A 16,007-nucleotide genomic window follows, 5' to 3' on the forward strand; every position below is an offset into this window, starting at 1 on the left:
ACAGGTACTAACCAGTTTACTAATTGAATATATATTTGCAAGTCTGTTGTAATTTTGCTCCCATGGGAGAGAACCAACAAAAGGATAGCTTTTTCTAGCTGTAGGGAAAAAAAAAAAATCAGATTCAGCTTGCAAAGCCAAAATTGTATTGCTCCCTTCCTAGTGATCAGAATGAGGATAAGTGCAAGAAAGGGCCAAGGGAAAATTTTCTTCCAGCTTTGAATTTTACTTCTATTGATATTGTAAAGCATTTCTTCTGTTTCCATGAAATTGAAGTTATCTGATCTCTTTGAAAAATCTTTGTTTCATTTTAAAAGATTGCTCTTACTCAGCACCACCTAGTGGAATGACCGCTATTGTCATTTAGGAAACAGCTGGTCTCCGTGAACCGTATAGGAAATTAGAGCATCCATTTCTTATAGTGTGAATGATGCATCTAAAGCATGCTTGTGACTAATGAAATAACAGAATCGGAAAGATAACCAGTGCTTTAGTTGAAAAGGAGCCGAGGGAAGGAAAGAAAGTTTAAGATAAATGTGGGTAGTGGTGCCTGTTCTCTCCTGTGTTCCTTTAATCCATTAAAGTCCAGCCTGCTTTTCTGCCTTAACCATGTGGTGCCATCCAGGTTGCAGCTTCTCTAAGGGAAGATTTTGGAATACTGTTTTATTTGTGCAATATCACACAGCACAAGCCCCACAGCCTCATTTGTCACTCTGATACGTGTGATAAATACAAGCTGATGTTAACAGTGAGCTCTGAAGTCCTCACTCAAGAAAAATGCTCTGGAGTCTTTCTAGTTTAAATTGCAGGCAAGGAATTCAGTGTTTGGCTCTTTGAAAAGGCATGATTTTCTTTAAAACAAAAAACAATCCCGTGGAAAAGCCTCCCTATTCAGTGCATCTATGCACTCCAGAAATATCAGGTTCTCTAGGCAGCTGCCTTAGGACTTGGGAAAAGCAAAGGGGTCTGAGGCTGAGATCTTTGGGGGTGCGTGCTTCTTTTTCCAGCTGTAGAGAGAAAGGGCTGAATCTCCAGAAAAATTAATGTTTCTAGAAGGAATGGATGATTCTCCTCAGAAACACCTGGCTACATCACCAGCATCTTACTTCACTCTTTTAAATACAGTTCCTTTGGCAGCAAGCCCTTAAGCTACAGTTGCAAATGAAGGGACAGCAAAGGGAGAGATCCTGAATCTCTGGGCAAAGAGTCTGACAGAAGTTGCAGATGTGTGGCTGAAAGCAGGCTGCCAGCACACTCTCTGGGCAAGCACTAGAGGCAAAATCAGCAAAGAGCAGCAAAGAAGAGGCAGCTAAGGAAAGGAGGAGCAAAGTTGAATTGTAGCAAAGGCACCAAGTTGTAACGTCTTCCCTTTTAAGCTTCCTTGCGTTTCTGCATTTCACCACTTTAGGGTCTGTTGATTTTGTTCAATTCACGTGTTTTGGACAATGAAAATAAGTGGGTCAGTTTTCCCCTGTAAATTGGTATGCATTAGCACAATAACATTGTGCTGAGGTTTCTGAAAAAGCTGTTCTTAAATAATTCATAGAAGCATTTCACTTCATTTTTCCAAAATGTAAATATGCAGACTAGTTTTTGTTTTTGTTTTTTGGGGGTTTTTTTCCCCCATGTTTTAGGGAACACATTTTAATATCATTATTCCCTTTTCTATCATCATTTCCTATGTTCTTATTATTATGCAGCAGTCAGAGTATCACTTTGCTGGCCTCTTCACAATATTGTGTTGTAATGTAACTTCTCCAGGCTTTTTTTTCACAAGAAGAAAACAAAGGTTAGGGATTTTCCCTTTGTACATTTTAAGTTTGAGACAATCCTGATTGTAGTGTAGATATTCTTCTGATAGAGCAGGTGCAGTCCTGTTTGGAAGTCTACTTAGCTCCCATTGACTCTGGCAGGAAGGATGGGTCCGAAAAGGTTCTAACATTCACTTGACAAATTTAGTGACAGGAGTTCTGTTTTGTTATAGGTTTGAGGATCCTATAAATCTTACATGCTGGAAAATAGCCATTTGCAAAGGAGCTGCTGTTGCAATAGGTGTGAACCAAATATTAGCTAGCATGTGGAAATTCAAGAAAATGCTTAAAATTGTTTCCTCTCTTTCTCCTCTAGCTCTGGGATTGTACACAGTCAATGCAATATATGGAGACACTATTACTATGCCTTGTCCTCTAGAAGTACCAGATGGTCTTATGTTTGGAAAATGGAAATATGTAAGTATCTCTTTTTATTTATTAGAGCTGTTATAAGATGATGTGTATTTTGTGTGTGTGTGAGATTTTAAGATCCCAAATGATAGGATTTCTGTCTCATATATGAAACCATTTATTCCTGTGTTTGTAAGACTGCAAGATTCCAAGCTGTATAATTTGTGCCAAATGCAGATTAGAGGTTTGGGGAATTAATCTCATTGTTCAAGAGAAATAATTAGTCGAGAGTTCTCTGCCAACCTGTATTAGAGATCTGGCATGTTATCCCATGGTGTCTCCCTCACTTGACAGAGCCACTGTTGTACATTTGAACACTTTTGAAGTCGGCTGCCTGAAGCAGAGCGTGCTCCATCCCTGGGAAAAAGCACTGTGCCCATCTTTGGTTGATTTGACAGTCACTCAGATCTGTTTCAGGCTTCATTGTGCTCAATGCACAGCGGAGAAGAGAGCAGAGCTGACCTTGGGAGCATTGCTGGTGGTTTCACTGCCATTTCTGGCAGGGAGCAGAGGCAGAATCATGAGTTCTCTCTAGGTGTGCTGCCCAGCCTGCAGTAGGAACACCACAGGATGAGCTTCTCCTCTATGTGATCACTATTCCAGGCCACAAGGAGAATCAGCATATCCAAGCCAAAGGAAACCTAGAAGCATAAAAACACTGGGATACCAAGCCCCTTTTGCTTCTCAGATTGTATTGAGATAAATGGTTTTCCTGCCTCTGTGAAGTTCATCTAAATTTCCTCTTCTCAAGCAAAATGTTCCTGCAATAATAGATAATTTCCAGTGGATTTAAAATTATGTAGTTTTCTCTCTCTTTTTGCAAGTGGCATCCACTAGCCTATTTTTACAGGAGAATGGTCTGCCAGTGGTGGGGGGAGTCCTATTTTCCCCTAGCTCCTTCCTTTTTATCTTCAGGTTTGCAGCTTTTGCAGCCCACATCCACTCAATAGTTCTTTTCCTGTAAGCACTTTTCAGGAAGTGAAGTCAGAAGTCTGGGGTGAAGGTTTCCCCAAAAAGGGACAGTAAAATTGTTTCACGTGAGCATTCAGAAGATGGAATGACTGCACTTGACAGTATCTTTTTCAGTCTGCTGACTTTTCTTGGGAAGACACAAGTCCATCTCTTTGAAGATGCAAGGATATTCTGAAAAGAAGAAACACATTGTCGCTTTCCATTGCATTTGGATTGTCTGTGTTGGACAAGTACCAAGCAGGAGGTGGAGATGTTGCAGCTTCTTCTAAATGGAAAGGAGCACAAAACCTAACATACAAAGAAGCTTATCCAAGTTGCTATTGTATGAAATTGTTGACAGCACACACAACCAAGGGAAAGTGGTACCTTTTCTCCCAGGGCATGGAAACAGACAGGGTTGGATTAGATTTTTTTGGTCAGAGGATTATTTTATTGGAAGAAAGATGAACTCTATTTTCTTCTCTACTGCCTTGTGAGGAGCAATTTGGGTTCCTGGTGGGAATCTGGAGGCACAGAGAGACTTGCACCATGGTAGTTGTTGCTCACTTCAGTGTCTACCTGTGTGTGCTTGCAGCTGGGTGGGCCACAGGAGTTATGAGCTCATTTCCACTTGGCAGCCGACTTCTTGTCAAGAGTATTGAGCCAGGACAGTGTGTTCTGTGTGAAAAACATTCGACAAATCCAAGAGTTAAAAGTAGAAAAGGGAGAAAGACTGTAAGGGAATTTAAACTTCACAACCAGCTGATGCCTTGTGCTGCCTGGCCAGCTCTGACACCACTCATCTGGTCACAGCATCATCGTGCTTCTGTGGGCTCTGCAGTCCAGGGGTTGTGCTGGGCACACTACTAACATCAGTGCTGCAAGGTGTAAGGGATAAAAGAGAATTACAACCTTTCCAGCACCTGGTGCAATACTGAACGTAAAGATAGAATCAGTGTTTCACCTCTTTAAATAAAGGCAGACACTCTCTGTGCCTGCTCTGATCCTGTGTTTGTGAAAGGAGGAAGGGATCAAATCCTGTGGAGCTGCCCCCCTTAACTTTGTCCCTCATAAAATTCTGGTTTTTTGAGAGAGAGAGAGATTTGTGCAAGGCCGTCAACTTTGTGTTCCATCTTGGGATGGCAACTGCATAAGGAGGCTGTCTAGAAAACAATACTTTGCAGATTAACAATATTTGGTTGTATGTATATTCCCATGCTACAAGCTCTTGGGTCCTTTAAGACAAAGGAAAAAAAAAAAGCTAACAACTAATTTAGAATAAAATAGGCAGTTATGCCTGATTAAATCCTGCATTTGAAATAAAGTCTAAATATCCCAAATAAACCATATGAATATATAAAACAATAATGAAAAAAAGGAAATTGGAGCTCTTGAGACTAGCTCACACATGTTTCTATTTCAAATACTTTTTCATACAGACAGTGGCAAGTGCTGCCAAAAACACTGGCTTTTATCAGAGAACGCCCTTTGCTACACTGAGATGGAACCAAAGGATTGAAATAATTTCTACTGATGATATTCTCAATGGCAGTCTTAAACTAGCTCTTATAACACTGAATTTCTTCTATGTACAGCAGAAATTAATCAGAAAAAAAAAGCCTCTGATACAGTTTGCAGATTTTTTTTTTAATTAAATGTTTGTACCAATTGCAAATCTTCAGGAACTTTTAAATGAGTGTTTATGCAAATAGAGGTGTTTTTCCTTTTATTATAGGAAATGCCAAACGGATCTCCAGTATTTATTGCCTTCAGATCATCAACAAAAAAAAATGTACAGTACGATGATGTACCAGACTATAAAGACAGGTTGAGTCTCTCAGAAAACTATACATTATCCATCAGAAATGCAAGAATCAGTGATGAAAAGAGATTTGTGTGTATGCTAGTTACAGAAGATGATGTTTCCGAAGAGCCGACGATAGTCAAAGTTTTCAGTAAGTAAATCTAGTTGTTACTACCATTGACATTCATCAGCATCTGAATCATAAATTACGGAAACTTTTGTTTAAGGCAGGATTGAAGCCAAGAAAGTAAGTTTGGCTCAGTAAATTACTAAGACTAGCAAATTTCTGCAGCTTTCAAAAATGTAATCTACTGGTGGCATTTATGTAACAGGACTGCCTGCACTTGCAGTTTATTCATGATAAGTGCTGGCTCAAAGAGAATTTTAGGCTTTGATAATGACTCACTTATGTGATGTCATTTGGCCTTGGAAATGAAAAATGTAAAATTAGCATTGATTATTTTCCATTTGTTCTCAGAGCAAATTTTTCTGCAGGAGGGAAACATTAACCGTGTGCGGTCTGCAGGATTATTTCAGGGGGGAGGTTTGAAGCAGCTCTGAGCAGCTACTGATCAACAGCACAAACGGTGAGGGAGAGAGCAAGAGGCTGGAAAATGAGCCACCAGCCCCAAATGCTTGTTTTGTCCCCTTCTGAATGGTAGGAAGGAGAAGTACCAGCCTGCTATTCTCTCCTAGAGCGCAGCAAGGTTCATTAGTGTTCGGTGTCACTACAGCTCGATGGCAAGGCTGGTCTGCAGTGCAAACCCCAGCCCTGAGAGGCACAGCCCAGCTCAGAGCTCACACAGGAGCAGGGACAAGCCTGGTCCCCTCCTGGTGCTGATTCAGAGCACAAGTGTAATCCATCAAACCCTGAGTCAGCCTGGGGAGGCATCCATTGTGGAGTTTTAGGGACACAGGACTGTGACTGCGGTGTCTTATCTTCCTTAGCTTCGTGTTTTTACATGGCTTTTGGCCTTTGTTGCTCTTCAGGCACAGATTTTTACAAAGTAAGTCTGTTGTGGGAACACACTGACTGCAGGTACAGGCAGTTTCAAAGAGATCACACTCTGCTTGAAAAACACAAATTCATGTTTTGAAAGGGCAGCCTTTTGCTTCCCTCAGGTAGAAGGTGTCAGGGAGTCCTCAATGAAATCTATGTTGTCAGTCACATAAATGAGTTTAAAGCTAGATTAGAAGCCAATAGTAATTCCCTTGTTTCGCTTTCAATTTGACTGCAAGAACAATTGAATTAATGACAACAGGGAGGAGTGTGCTCAGAGCACACATAGTGAACACAGTGCTTCAAAGGAAATGATAAAGAATTATCATGTTTACTTATTGCACAGTGGTAAATATGTAGATGAGGCAGTGGTATATGGTAAAATGAAACGCTAACTGCTTGAATTACTGTGTACTCTACTGAGCATTAACACAATGCTAACTCAGCCATGGAGCACAGCTTGTCTGGTTTATTCTGTGCATTAATTCTAATAGAGAAAGCTCCTATTTACTAAGGAAGATAAGAAGGGAGGATGCCACGCATGTAATATAGCCAACTTAGCGCTGCAAGAAGAATTACCTTTGTATTTTTCCACTTTGCGTTCACAACTTTATTTATGGTTCTCTTAACTTTTCTTTGCATTTAATTTTCTTGAGTCTGGTTTCTAAGTTCTCATTTTTAGTTGCTTGCTTGCTTTAATTGCAGAAGAATTAAGAGTAGCTGGCAAGCTTCATTTATTTAATGAGAGGAGTTTCTAACTCATTGAGCCACAGGTACAGAGCTAGGCTGCTGCAGTGTAACCCTCATAAAGCAGAATATCATGCCTGAAACTCGGCTGCATCCCAGAAGTTAGGACTGATTCTGGGTTTTGCTGGAGCTTGTTCCATCCTCAGCTGTGCTACCTGATTATCTCAGGACTGAGGAGCTGAAATGGCTCACTGTGCAGGTACCACCTGCTAGTTTCTCTCACTGACTGCTCAAACAAGCACTATCAGCTCTCCAGATGGATCCTGTCAGCAACTTTTTTGTGGAATTAAATGGCCAGTTTCCAAAGCAGGGCAGCCCAGCGGACAGGAGCTGCTGTCCTGCCGCACCAGCACTCGGCTTTTGTAGGCAGTGAATTCTTTTCCCCTCTATTATGAGGCCTATATAGAGTTGCAAAGTACTCTGGCAAGCTCTTAAACTGAGAGATAAGCAGTGTGCTGAAGTTGCAAACCCACCAAAGTGGGGTTTGCTGCCAAGTTTAAATTTTTTTTCCTCGCTTCAGACGCTGAGGTGGTAAATGCCAAGTAAGTGTTCCGCAGTGAATTACCTTGGTGCACGTGTGGGGCTCTGGCAGCAGTTCCCTCTCAGAGGCAGCTCACAGAGAGCAGGTGGCAGCCTCTCAATGAGAACATCTGCTCAGTCACAGAGCACTCCAAATGGGGAGAGCCCCACACAGCAGCTACAGTGCAAGGGGACCTCCCTTTGCCTTTATGCACCACAGCCAGGCTCTTCTCTAACCAGCCCTGAGGGAGATGAGAGACAAAAAGAAGCAAAGCCGAGGTGGGGGAAGGTGTCAGGACTTCATCAGATGGTGACTGGGACAGGCAGGCAACTATCCCTGTTTATGGAACCCAAAAATCTGACCCAAAAGGCCTGTTAATGGTCTTTTAAAACCATGTTTTCTTGAACTGACATGAAAATATTTTACCTTTGACAGATTCTTATATGGAAAAGATCAGCCTTTTTCCTTTAAAGCTAACAAAAGAGAAATAAACATACCTGTATCTCCTAAAAATAAAAATCTTTATTAGTCCTTTGAAGAAAATATGACAGTCTTAGTTTATAGCTTTGACTGTGTCTTTTGTTTGGTTTTGTTTTTTGCCATGAGCAAAGTTATTTGAAAAATGTCAGATGAATAGCTTCTTTTATTCACTTCCATTTCCCTTTTGACCTGATTTTGTTCCATCCTGGGGTAGTCATCCAAGTGAAGAGTATTTGTGCACTTGCACGTAAACACGCACACAGATAAAATGGATTATTGGGAAAACACACAGGCCTGCTACCTCTGTGACAACAGGAGCAGTGCATCTGCACATCAATAACTTCATCAGTGTGTGTAGAGACTTTGGCAAGACAGTGATGAAGTCCACTTAGGGCTGGGATTACTGAAGTACGTGCAGTATTTCAAAGGAAGCTGGATTTGGGGAAACAGATGACATGGTTAAGAATGTTTCACTCTGTAAAAGTATGCTTGTTTAAGCAGTACACATAGGGTGTAGAGCCTTTCCTTGACTGTATAGACATTCATTTATTTTTTTTCCTTCACTCTTCCCCTCTTCTTTTAAAATTGTGGGCAAAACTGTCTCTTTTAGAGATAAAAATTTGCATTCCGGGCTTCAGGCCAAACTGTTTTAACAGACAAGTTATATAGTCCCTAGAAAGTAGTCTTTTATGATGGAAACACTGAGAGATCCTCCACTTTGGCAAGCTAAGAGGTCCATCTACCATCATAAAAGTAAATAAGAAGACTAACTGGCACTGAAGAAAAAGTTTATATTTTTTAAGAGAGTCATAACTAACACAGAATCGGTTAAAATAATTACACTTTCCTCTATCATCTGAATTTCTTAAATGTAATAATCCCAGTTAGGAAAAATAAACATCAGAAGAATGATTAGGTTCAATTTGTTCCTTTATAATGCTGACAGCTTAGCTACAGTAATATCTGCAGGAAAGCTGCTTTTTTGTTGCTACAGTTTCTGTACTACTGGCTCCTTCTCCACTATGTGTATCCTATAAATCGATAGATCAGATCAGGTTCTGTCCTCCTGGGTGGTGGACTAGTCTGTGTTGCTAGAAGATGTATTGTCAGAGTACATGGAATTCACTATGGACGGCGTGACACATTTAAAGTGAGAGTTTGTTCTTGTTCTTTTCCTAATATTGAAATAGAAGTACCTCACCTTTTCTTCTTTTAATAGGAAAATGTAGGTAAGACTGTATCAGGCTAGATTATTTTGTCTCATTTCAAAAGTCCACTTATTTTTAGTATTTTTTTGCTTTTCAAACAGCTGTTTGTGCTCCCTTCACCAGTACTTTTATCCTATTTATGTTTTAGAACAACCCTCTCAACCAGAAATCTTACATCAAGCAACCCTCTTAGAAACAGAGAAGCTACAAATGGTAAGAGCAGCATTCTCCCTCACAGTTATGTTCCCAACAGCTGCCTGAAGTCCCTTTACAATCCAGACAGAGGTGATGGCTCAGAGAGGTGAATGAACATCTGCCTGTGAGTCTATAGCCAGGCTGAGCACAGAGCAGTTGCCTTGCCACTACTCTATTTATTCCTGCCTGATTTGCAAACAGGGACCACCCTGATCTTAGACCCACCTCCCTCTTCCAAACTGTCCCTTACTGATTTGACATGCCCTACTTGAGAAAAGTGGTTTAGGTTAAGCATTTGAACTTCCTAGAACTTTTTGACCCAAAAGGGCGTAAGTAAAAACAGAATTATGTGAAAAGCCAGGGGGGGAAACAAGACTGATTCCTGTCTGTTTTGCAGCTCGGGGAGTGTGTTTCAAGAGACAGCTACCCTGAGGGCAATGTCACGTGGTACAAGAACGGGAGAGTCCTGCAGCCTGTGGATGATGGTATGTTTTGGTCATGGCCGGTGTCCCTGGATCCACACATGAGTGGATGCATGAAGAGTTGTGCTTGTATTGCTCTGCCTCACTCTAATGTATTCTTCCTTTGAGAAAAACTGCTCATACGGAAAGATGCAGCTGGAAGGAGATGTTCAGGCCTTTCAGAGGACCCAAGCTACACCTTGTAATCATCCTCTTTTAGTTCCAGCTTCTCCATAAGGAGGAGAATTGCCTTTATTAATGCTATCAAAAAGCTAATAGAATATATAACTATATAACTAACAGAAACCTGTATCTAATTTCCAATTTTTTTAAGACATTAACTGTCTCAGTTTCATACTTGTCCAATATTGTGTTTTGGAGCACCACAGAACATCATCTTATACAACTGTTTATTTTCTAGCATATGTAAGAACAACTATTTTTTTTTCCTTCTTTTCAACTTTGACAGACTGATAAGGCTACACTATGTTTCCTTCCATAAATTAGAGAATGCTTAAAAAAAAAATTGATCGTAATTTTTCTGCCATCATTTTTGAGGCTTTCTTTCTGTCTTAAAAATTAGGCTGATGTTTGTATTAAACCTCCCCCAGTTTGCAACTAGGTTTTTTTGTCTGGTTTTGATTTTAAATATTTGGTAGGTTAGGAGTGTGCTGCTGGTCAAATGTTCCTGGTATACGTCAGTGGCAGTACTAAAGGAAAACTATGCAATCTCTTGGGTAATATGTCATGTTTCCTGTATGTTTGCAGCCTGATCTTAAATGCAACACAGGCATACATACAGGAAAAGGATTTCAAATTCTGTCTGTGTGATACTGAAACATTTTTTTCCTTTTCAGTTGTGGTCATAAATTTGCAAAAGATTGTGGACAGAACAACTGGACTCTTCACCATGACATCGTCCCTTCAGTACATGCCAACAAAGGAAGATGTAAATGCCAAGTTCTCTTGCATTGTGACTTATTATGGACCATCTGGCCAGAAAACAATGCAGTCTGAACCACTTGTCTTCGATGTGCACTGTAAGTTATCAAAAAGCATCTTTTGCTGGACAAAGTCCACCTCCGAGTTGGAGGAAAGCTAAATCAGAAACAGTTTACAAAATTAGAAGGTGCTTGGCTATTGAAATGCTTTCTTCAAAACTGATTTGCATCAAGCAGATCTGAGTTAATTGCCAAGGTAATTTTTATTACCTTCAGGTTTACCTGAGATTTCATCTTTTCTAACGATAGAATTCTGAATATCAAGACTTCATTGACAAGAGAAAAGTGATAGCCATAAAAAGCTACAGTGAAATAGACTTTTGAGAATTTTAAGAGAAGTTATAGTGGTTGATAGAAGTGACTCTCTGTACTCCCTGAAATAGGCAGTAAATACACAATACAGTTGTTAGTAAGCTCAAATGTTTTTCATCTTTTCAGAGTCAGCACCAAACAGTTAATGCTGGCTGTGTACCTTGCACAAAATGCTTCTCTACAGGTGTAAGATGCTGTGTTTTACATTTAAAATGTATAATTTGATTATTGGTAGACTTCTAAGTAGAGAATTTGTGTAAATAATTGCTCCTAACTGGACTGACTTCTAAAGCAGCTTCCTTACTGTGTTACTGACAGATGTGGAAATCATAATGTTCCTTTGAATAAACAAAACAGACTGCTGGCAAGGAAAGATCAGAGGAGATGGCAGCACTTAGAGACCGGGGAAGAGACATTTCAAAGTCTTGTAAAATGACACTTCTGAAGGACTGTAGAAGGCAGCAGGTCACAGCAGGATGTAGAGGAACAGGAGACAGAGTGTGTCCAGTCAAGTGTTACCTCTCTGCACACGTCAAGTAATAGCTCATCTTATAAAAGATGAGTTCCTGTTTTAGGAATGATAGGGTCTAAGTATAGAGTCCAGCATCTATGTCTTAGCAGTATGTTGTATGACAACTGTGTAATCCAGCTGAAAACATAGAAAATAAGGCACTGGATTTCTCCAGGTAGTGTGAGTGTACCATTGCCTTGAAAACAAAAGCCACAGGCTGGAAGTGCCATGTGTGTTCTGCCTAGACAATAGTTGCTTTTCCTCTGCAGGTAAAATTTGTTGAGCTGCAGGGTGGGGGATCAATTCTGACCTTGATCAAACAAAACCAAACCTTGGAGCAACTGGTCTTCGGTTTCATCTGAAGTTAGGGTTGTCTTTTTACCAGCTGTTTCTCCAAAATGACAACCAGCAGAACTAATGGAGAAGAAAACCTCTGAGAATACCATAGGTGTTTCAAGCCTCCAGACACTTATCTCATCACTTTAAAGCTAGAGGCATTTTTTTTTTTTTTTTTTTTTTTTTTTTTTGGTTTTGCTTTATAAACTTGAGTATCAAATTTCACTCTGTTTTTTTCTGCCATTTGTGGAGCCCCATGAACATGCATAACTCTTGCTGTGCATGTCAGATGTTCCCAGGAAAGAAATGTAATGACCAGAAAGCATTTGTTGCTATAACTTGCCAAGAGATGCTGTGCTGTCCTCATTTCCCCTCTGCTTGCATGCATTAAGGCCACTTCACCTGTTGAGGGTGAGGCTGTTCCAGATTTCTGTGGTGCATGTCCTACATGCACTTGCAAGTAAGAACTACCCAGTATGAAGGGAAAAGAAGCCTGAATGGCTCTGGGGTGGTCACTGGCCATGTGTAGTGTGCCCTCTATATAAAGATTTAATGTTTGATAACCTAGCTCGTCTAGTAACACACAATTTAATTAATTCCAGCAGTGTGCTGCTAATTAGCAAATACTGGGAGGCAGGCACACCCTTCAGTACTGAAGAGGCCTCAGGTATGAACTTTGGCTTTAGAGTATGGAGTTACCCAATTTTCTTTCTGAATATTTTCATCTGCTGTAACTTCAGTTCCTTACTCTGCATAAATGCATCTCCAAATGAATTTGTGAAATTCTTTGTTAATAGATGTCCAAGCTTCAACAGATGCATTTCATGAGTTGCTGTTAGTTGATGATAATGACCTGTCCAATTTGGTTTTATTTTTTAGTTTAGTTCAGTCTTCCTAATTAGTTTCTCAATAATTGTGATTTTTTTAAATGAGTCAAATGTAATGCAGATCAAAAAAAATGGCAGACTCCAAGCCTTAAGAAATGGAAGTCTTTCAGCCTTTTTTTATTTTAGATTGACTATCAAAGCTATATTTTGCATCTCTAAAGCAATAGAACAAAATCATAAAGAACTGCTGCTCATTCTTTGCAACTTATCCATTAATCCTAAAGAAATGGGGAGAGTGTGATTAAAATTATGCCTTCAGAAGATTTTTTAAAAGATATATCTCTTCAGTCAAGATCTAAGAAATGCTTTATTGTTTGTTTTGGTCTTTTATTTTATATTTTGCATTGAGTTAGTGCAGTCTTTAGTAGTCAAGTGTTTAATAGCTAGTTCATATCCTTGAAGAAGCCAGCCACTGTAACCTAGTATGAGAAGAAGAGTGAATTAGCTCTTGCTGTGTTGGATGTTGCTTGGATTTGGGTAATTTAGCTCAGCTAGAAGCAGTTACGTGCTTGGTTTTGCAGCTGCAAACAAGGAAGCTACTGAAAGCAATGAGTACTAGGAGAGAAAAGTCTTGGAGCTGGATGCTTAGATAGTATCTCAGATATTCAATTATCTAGGCTCCAGTTATGTGGGGTTCTGCTCAGCATTAATCAGTGTAAAAAGATAATGTTTGTCAGGCAGATTTGCCAGTCATGCCCCGTTGTTAGGTGTCTGTCTTGTTATGGATCAACTACTTTACACAACAGATAAAGTCAAAGACACTTCACACTCAGCTGCTTCCAGCCTTGGTGTTTTCCTTGAAATGGCACAGTGGCTGGGGCAGCTCTGGGACAGTAGCATTTCTTAACTAAGTGGCTACCTTTTGGTACTGGCTACTGGAGTTTTGCTGTTGTAGAAAGTAGAATCTCAGATTTGCAGCAGCACCAAGTAAGATGGACCAAGTCAGGCGTGTGTGCCACTGAGAGGCAAGAAGTGCCTTCACCAGGCTGCTCCTGTCTCTTAGTGAAAGCAGGGGAGTACATTATTCATACCAAGCACACTCTGCATGGCACTGGACACCATCTTCCTGTTCTCAGGCTTCATCTTCCTCAGAAGAATGACCTCTTCATCTTAGACAACAGTTGAAATAGTCTTTTACTGCTTACTTCTGTATATTTGGGGTTTTTTTCTAGTTTAGCAAATTAAATAAAATTTTCTCCTGGTTGATTACAGTAGATAGAAGGGTAGATAGAACGTGTCTGCAGAAAAGACTGGTGGTTTGCAAGAATGTTACTTTTGTTTAACTGTGTCCATTTTTAATCGAGTTCTGTTTATCTCTGTGGGGAAAAACACATTCTAAATTTAAGTCCTAAAGTCTTACTCTTTATTAATTCTTCCCACTTCACCCTCGAGACAAAGCCTGAGCAATTCCAGGATATATCTAGACATTCTTTATGATAACTTTACCTTAACATAAACTTGACAGAAGAAAAGACATTTTGCAGCAGCCCCTGAAGCTGAGTTTTTTGGCCCAGATGCTACCAAGAGCATGTCATTCCTGGCCAGCTATCTCATAGCATCTGTTGTATTATCTGTAGGATTAGGTTGTATCCTAGGTAGGACACAAAATGATTTTGGACCTCCTGGGATGGTTGCTCTGGTTTATGTATGCAGCTTATGTATGCAACATTGTGTATGCAACATTGCATCTGTTGTATTCCATACCAGTCATGCTGGGCTTCCTTTTCCCAAGCAGACAAGGTTGTGCTTCAGCTCTGAAGATGATGAGGTGGTAGAAGCTTGTTTGGCCATGGAAGGGAGCTGGGGCTGTGCAGGAGGGAGGCTGTGGCCGGTGGGAATGCAGCACCTTTCCTGCCCTGGGGAGGGGTGAGGCCCTGGGCTATGTTTGGGCTCTTGATGCTTGAGAGGGCACAGGGAAATGCAGCTCCTGGTACTGAGAAATCCCACCGTGGGAGACAGAAGTGATAAATGCCTGGAGGGTGGGGAGGGCTGTAGAGCACACGCTTCACTAAACACACAGAATCACCTGTCAGCCAGGGCTTTCTCTGCCGTGGAGATTTTTTAGTGCCTAATAAGGTCCCCTGTGCTGTATCTTAATGCAGGACTGGCATCTTTGATGGAATTTTATTTATCCATTGAAATTAAAATATTGAGAGTTATCTGCCTGTGTTATTTTAATTTTGTTCATTTTACTTTGTTTTTTAAAAATTATATTTAGGCCTCTGCTTAGAAAGAATAGCATCTGGTAAAGAATACTGTGCTTTAAAAAAATTATGAAAGTAAAATGTAAGTTGTAGTTCAACTTCAGTGAACATGACAGAAGTATGTTACATTTACTGTTCTGTTGACTATGTTAAGGGTCCTATTATGTTCACCAGATTTATCTTTCTGAAAGCCTGTAGTGATCAGCATATAGAATAAGCTGAACATAGTTGCTTAGTTCATATTTATTTCTTTTTAATGCCAGAAGGCTCTTATCTAATACTAATACATGGCGTTGAGAGCTTCAGTTGTTTTCCTGATTGCTGCAGTGCTCCAAACAGGGAATTTCACAGAGGACAAGTTAATCCCTCATAATGAAATCACACCATGAAATGGTTCACACTAATCAGGATTTCTTTTGCTTTAAAGCACATGACATGGTTGTAATCATTGCTGTTTCAGTTACAGGTATTTTGGAAAAGAAAAATGAATTTTATGTCATCTGAATTCTTTGCACTTAATTGGCAAAAATATAGAAAGTCTGATTAACTTCAAGTTCTTTTATAAAAAGATCTACACATGCAAATATTTTCAGCTGCAGGATGATAAAATTGCTTTTTCCTGGGCCATCAATATCGTATGCATTGTGTTGCTGTGTGGATTACGATGGAGCTATTAAATATGCACATTATTTTCACAGACCCAACAGAGAAGGTGACTATTCAAGTGCTGCCACAAAGCAGTAACATTAAAGAGGGCGATAACATCACTCTGAAGTGCTCAGGAAATGGCAACCCTCCTCCACAGGAGTTCCTGTTTTACATTCCAGTAAGTCCTGCCTTGCTGTCACTGCCTAGTGAAATATTCTGTATCATTCCTTCCTGCAGACATTGCTACATGTCAGTCTCTACGTGGTTTTGTAACAAATGAAGAAAGGGATTCTGTGTGACAAACACTGAAGATAGACATTGACCATTATATCATGCTCTGAGAACACCTCACCTCAGTTGGCAAAATATTTTTGAAAAAACCTCTCCTTTCCCCCACACCACCCAAATTTTTCAGGAATTTAGACCTATTAAAAATTATAAGTTTCATTTCCCGTCATCAGGTATTTTAATAAACAGTTTCGATTACAGCAGTTTAGCATCTTGAAGAAAACCATCTCAT

At 40.0% G+C, this 16,007-nt stretch overlaps 1 protein-coding gene across 1 annotated transcript in view; it reads left to right on the forward strand.

Annotated features, from left to right (window-relative positions):
* ALCAM (activated leukocyte cell adhesion molecule) overlaps nucleotides 1–16,007 on the forward strand; it is a gene marked incomplete at its 5' end in the record, with an annotated part of 115,048 nt that overhangs the window by 77,318 nt on the left and 21,723 nt on the right. Inside the window, 6 exons of the mRNA XM_083854366.1 lie at nucleotides 2,128–2,228; nucleotides 4,909–5,128; nucleotides 9,081–9,145; nucleotides 9,525–9,612; nucleotides 10,446–10,628; nucleotides 15,538–15,665. Coding sequence (XP_083710492.1) covers nucleotides 2,128–2,228; nucleotides 4,909–5,128; nucleotides 9,081–9,145; nucleotides 9,525–9,612; nucleotides 10,446–10,628; nucleotides 15,538–15,665 — 785 coding nt within the window. The remainder of the gene's footprint in view (nucleotides 1–2,127; nucleotides 2,229–4,908; nucleotides 5,129–9,080; nucleotides 9,146–9,524; nucleotides 9,613–10,445; nucleotides 10,629–15,537; nucleotides 15,666–16,007) is intronic.

The sequence above is a fragment of the Zosterops lateralis genome (genome assembly GCF_965231275.1).
Source record: "Zosterops lateralis genome assembly, chromosome: 2".
Taxonomy (NCBI): domain Eukaryota; kingdom Metazoa; phylum Chordata; class Aves; order Passeriformes; family Zosteropidae; genus Zosterops; species Zosterops lateralis.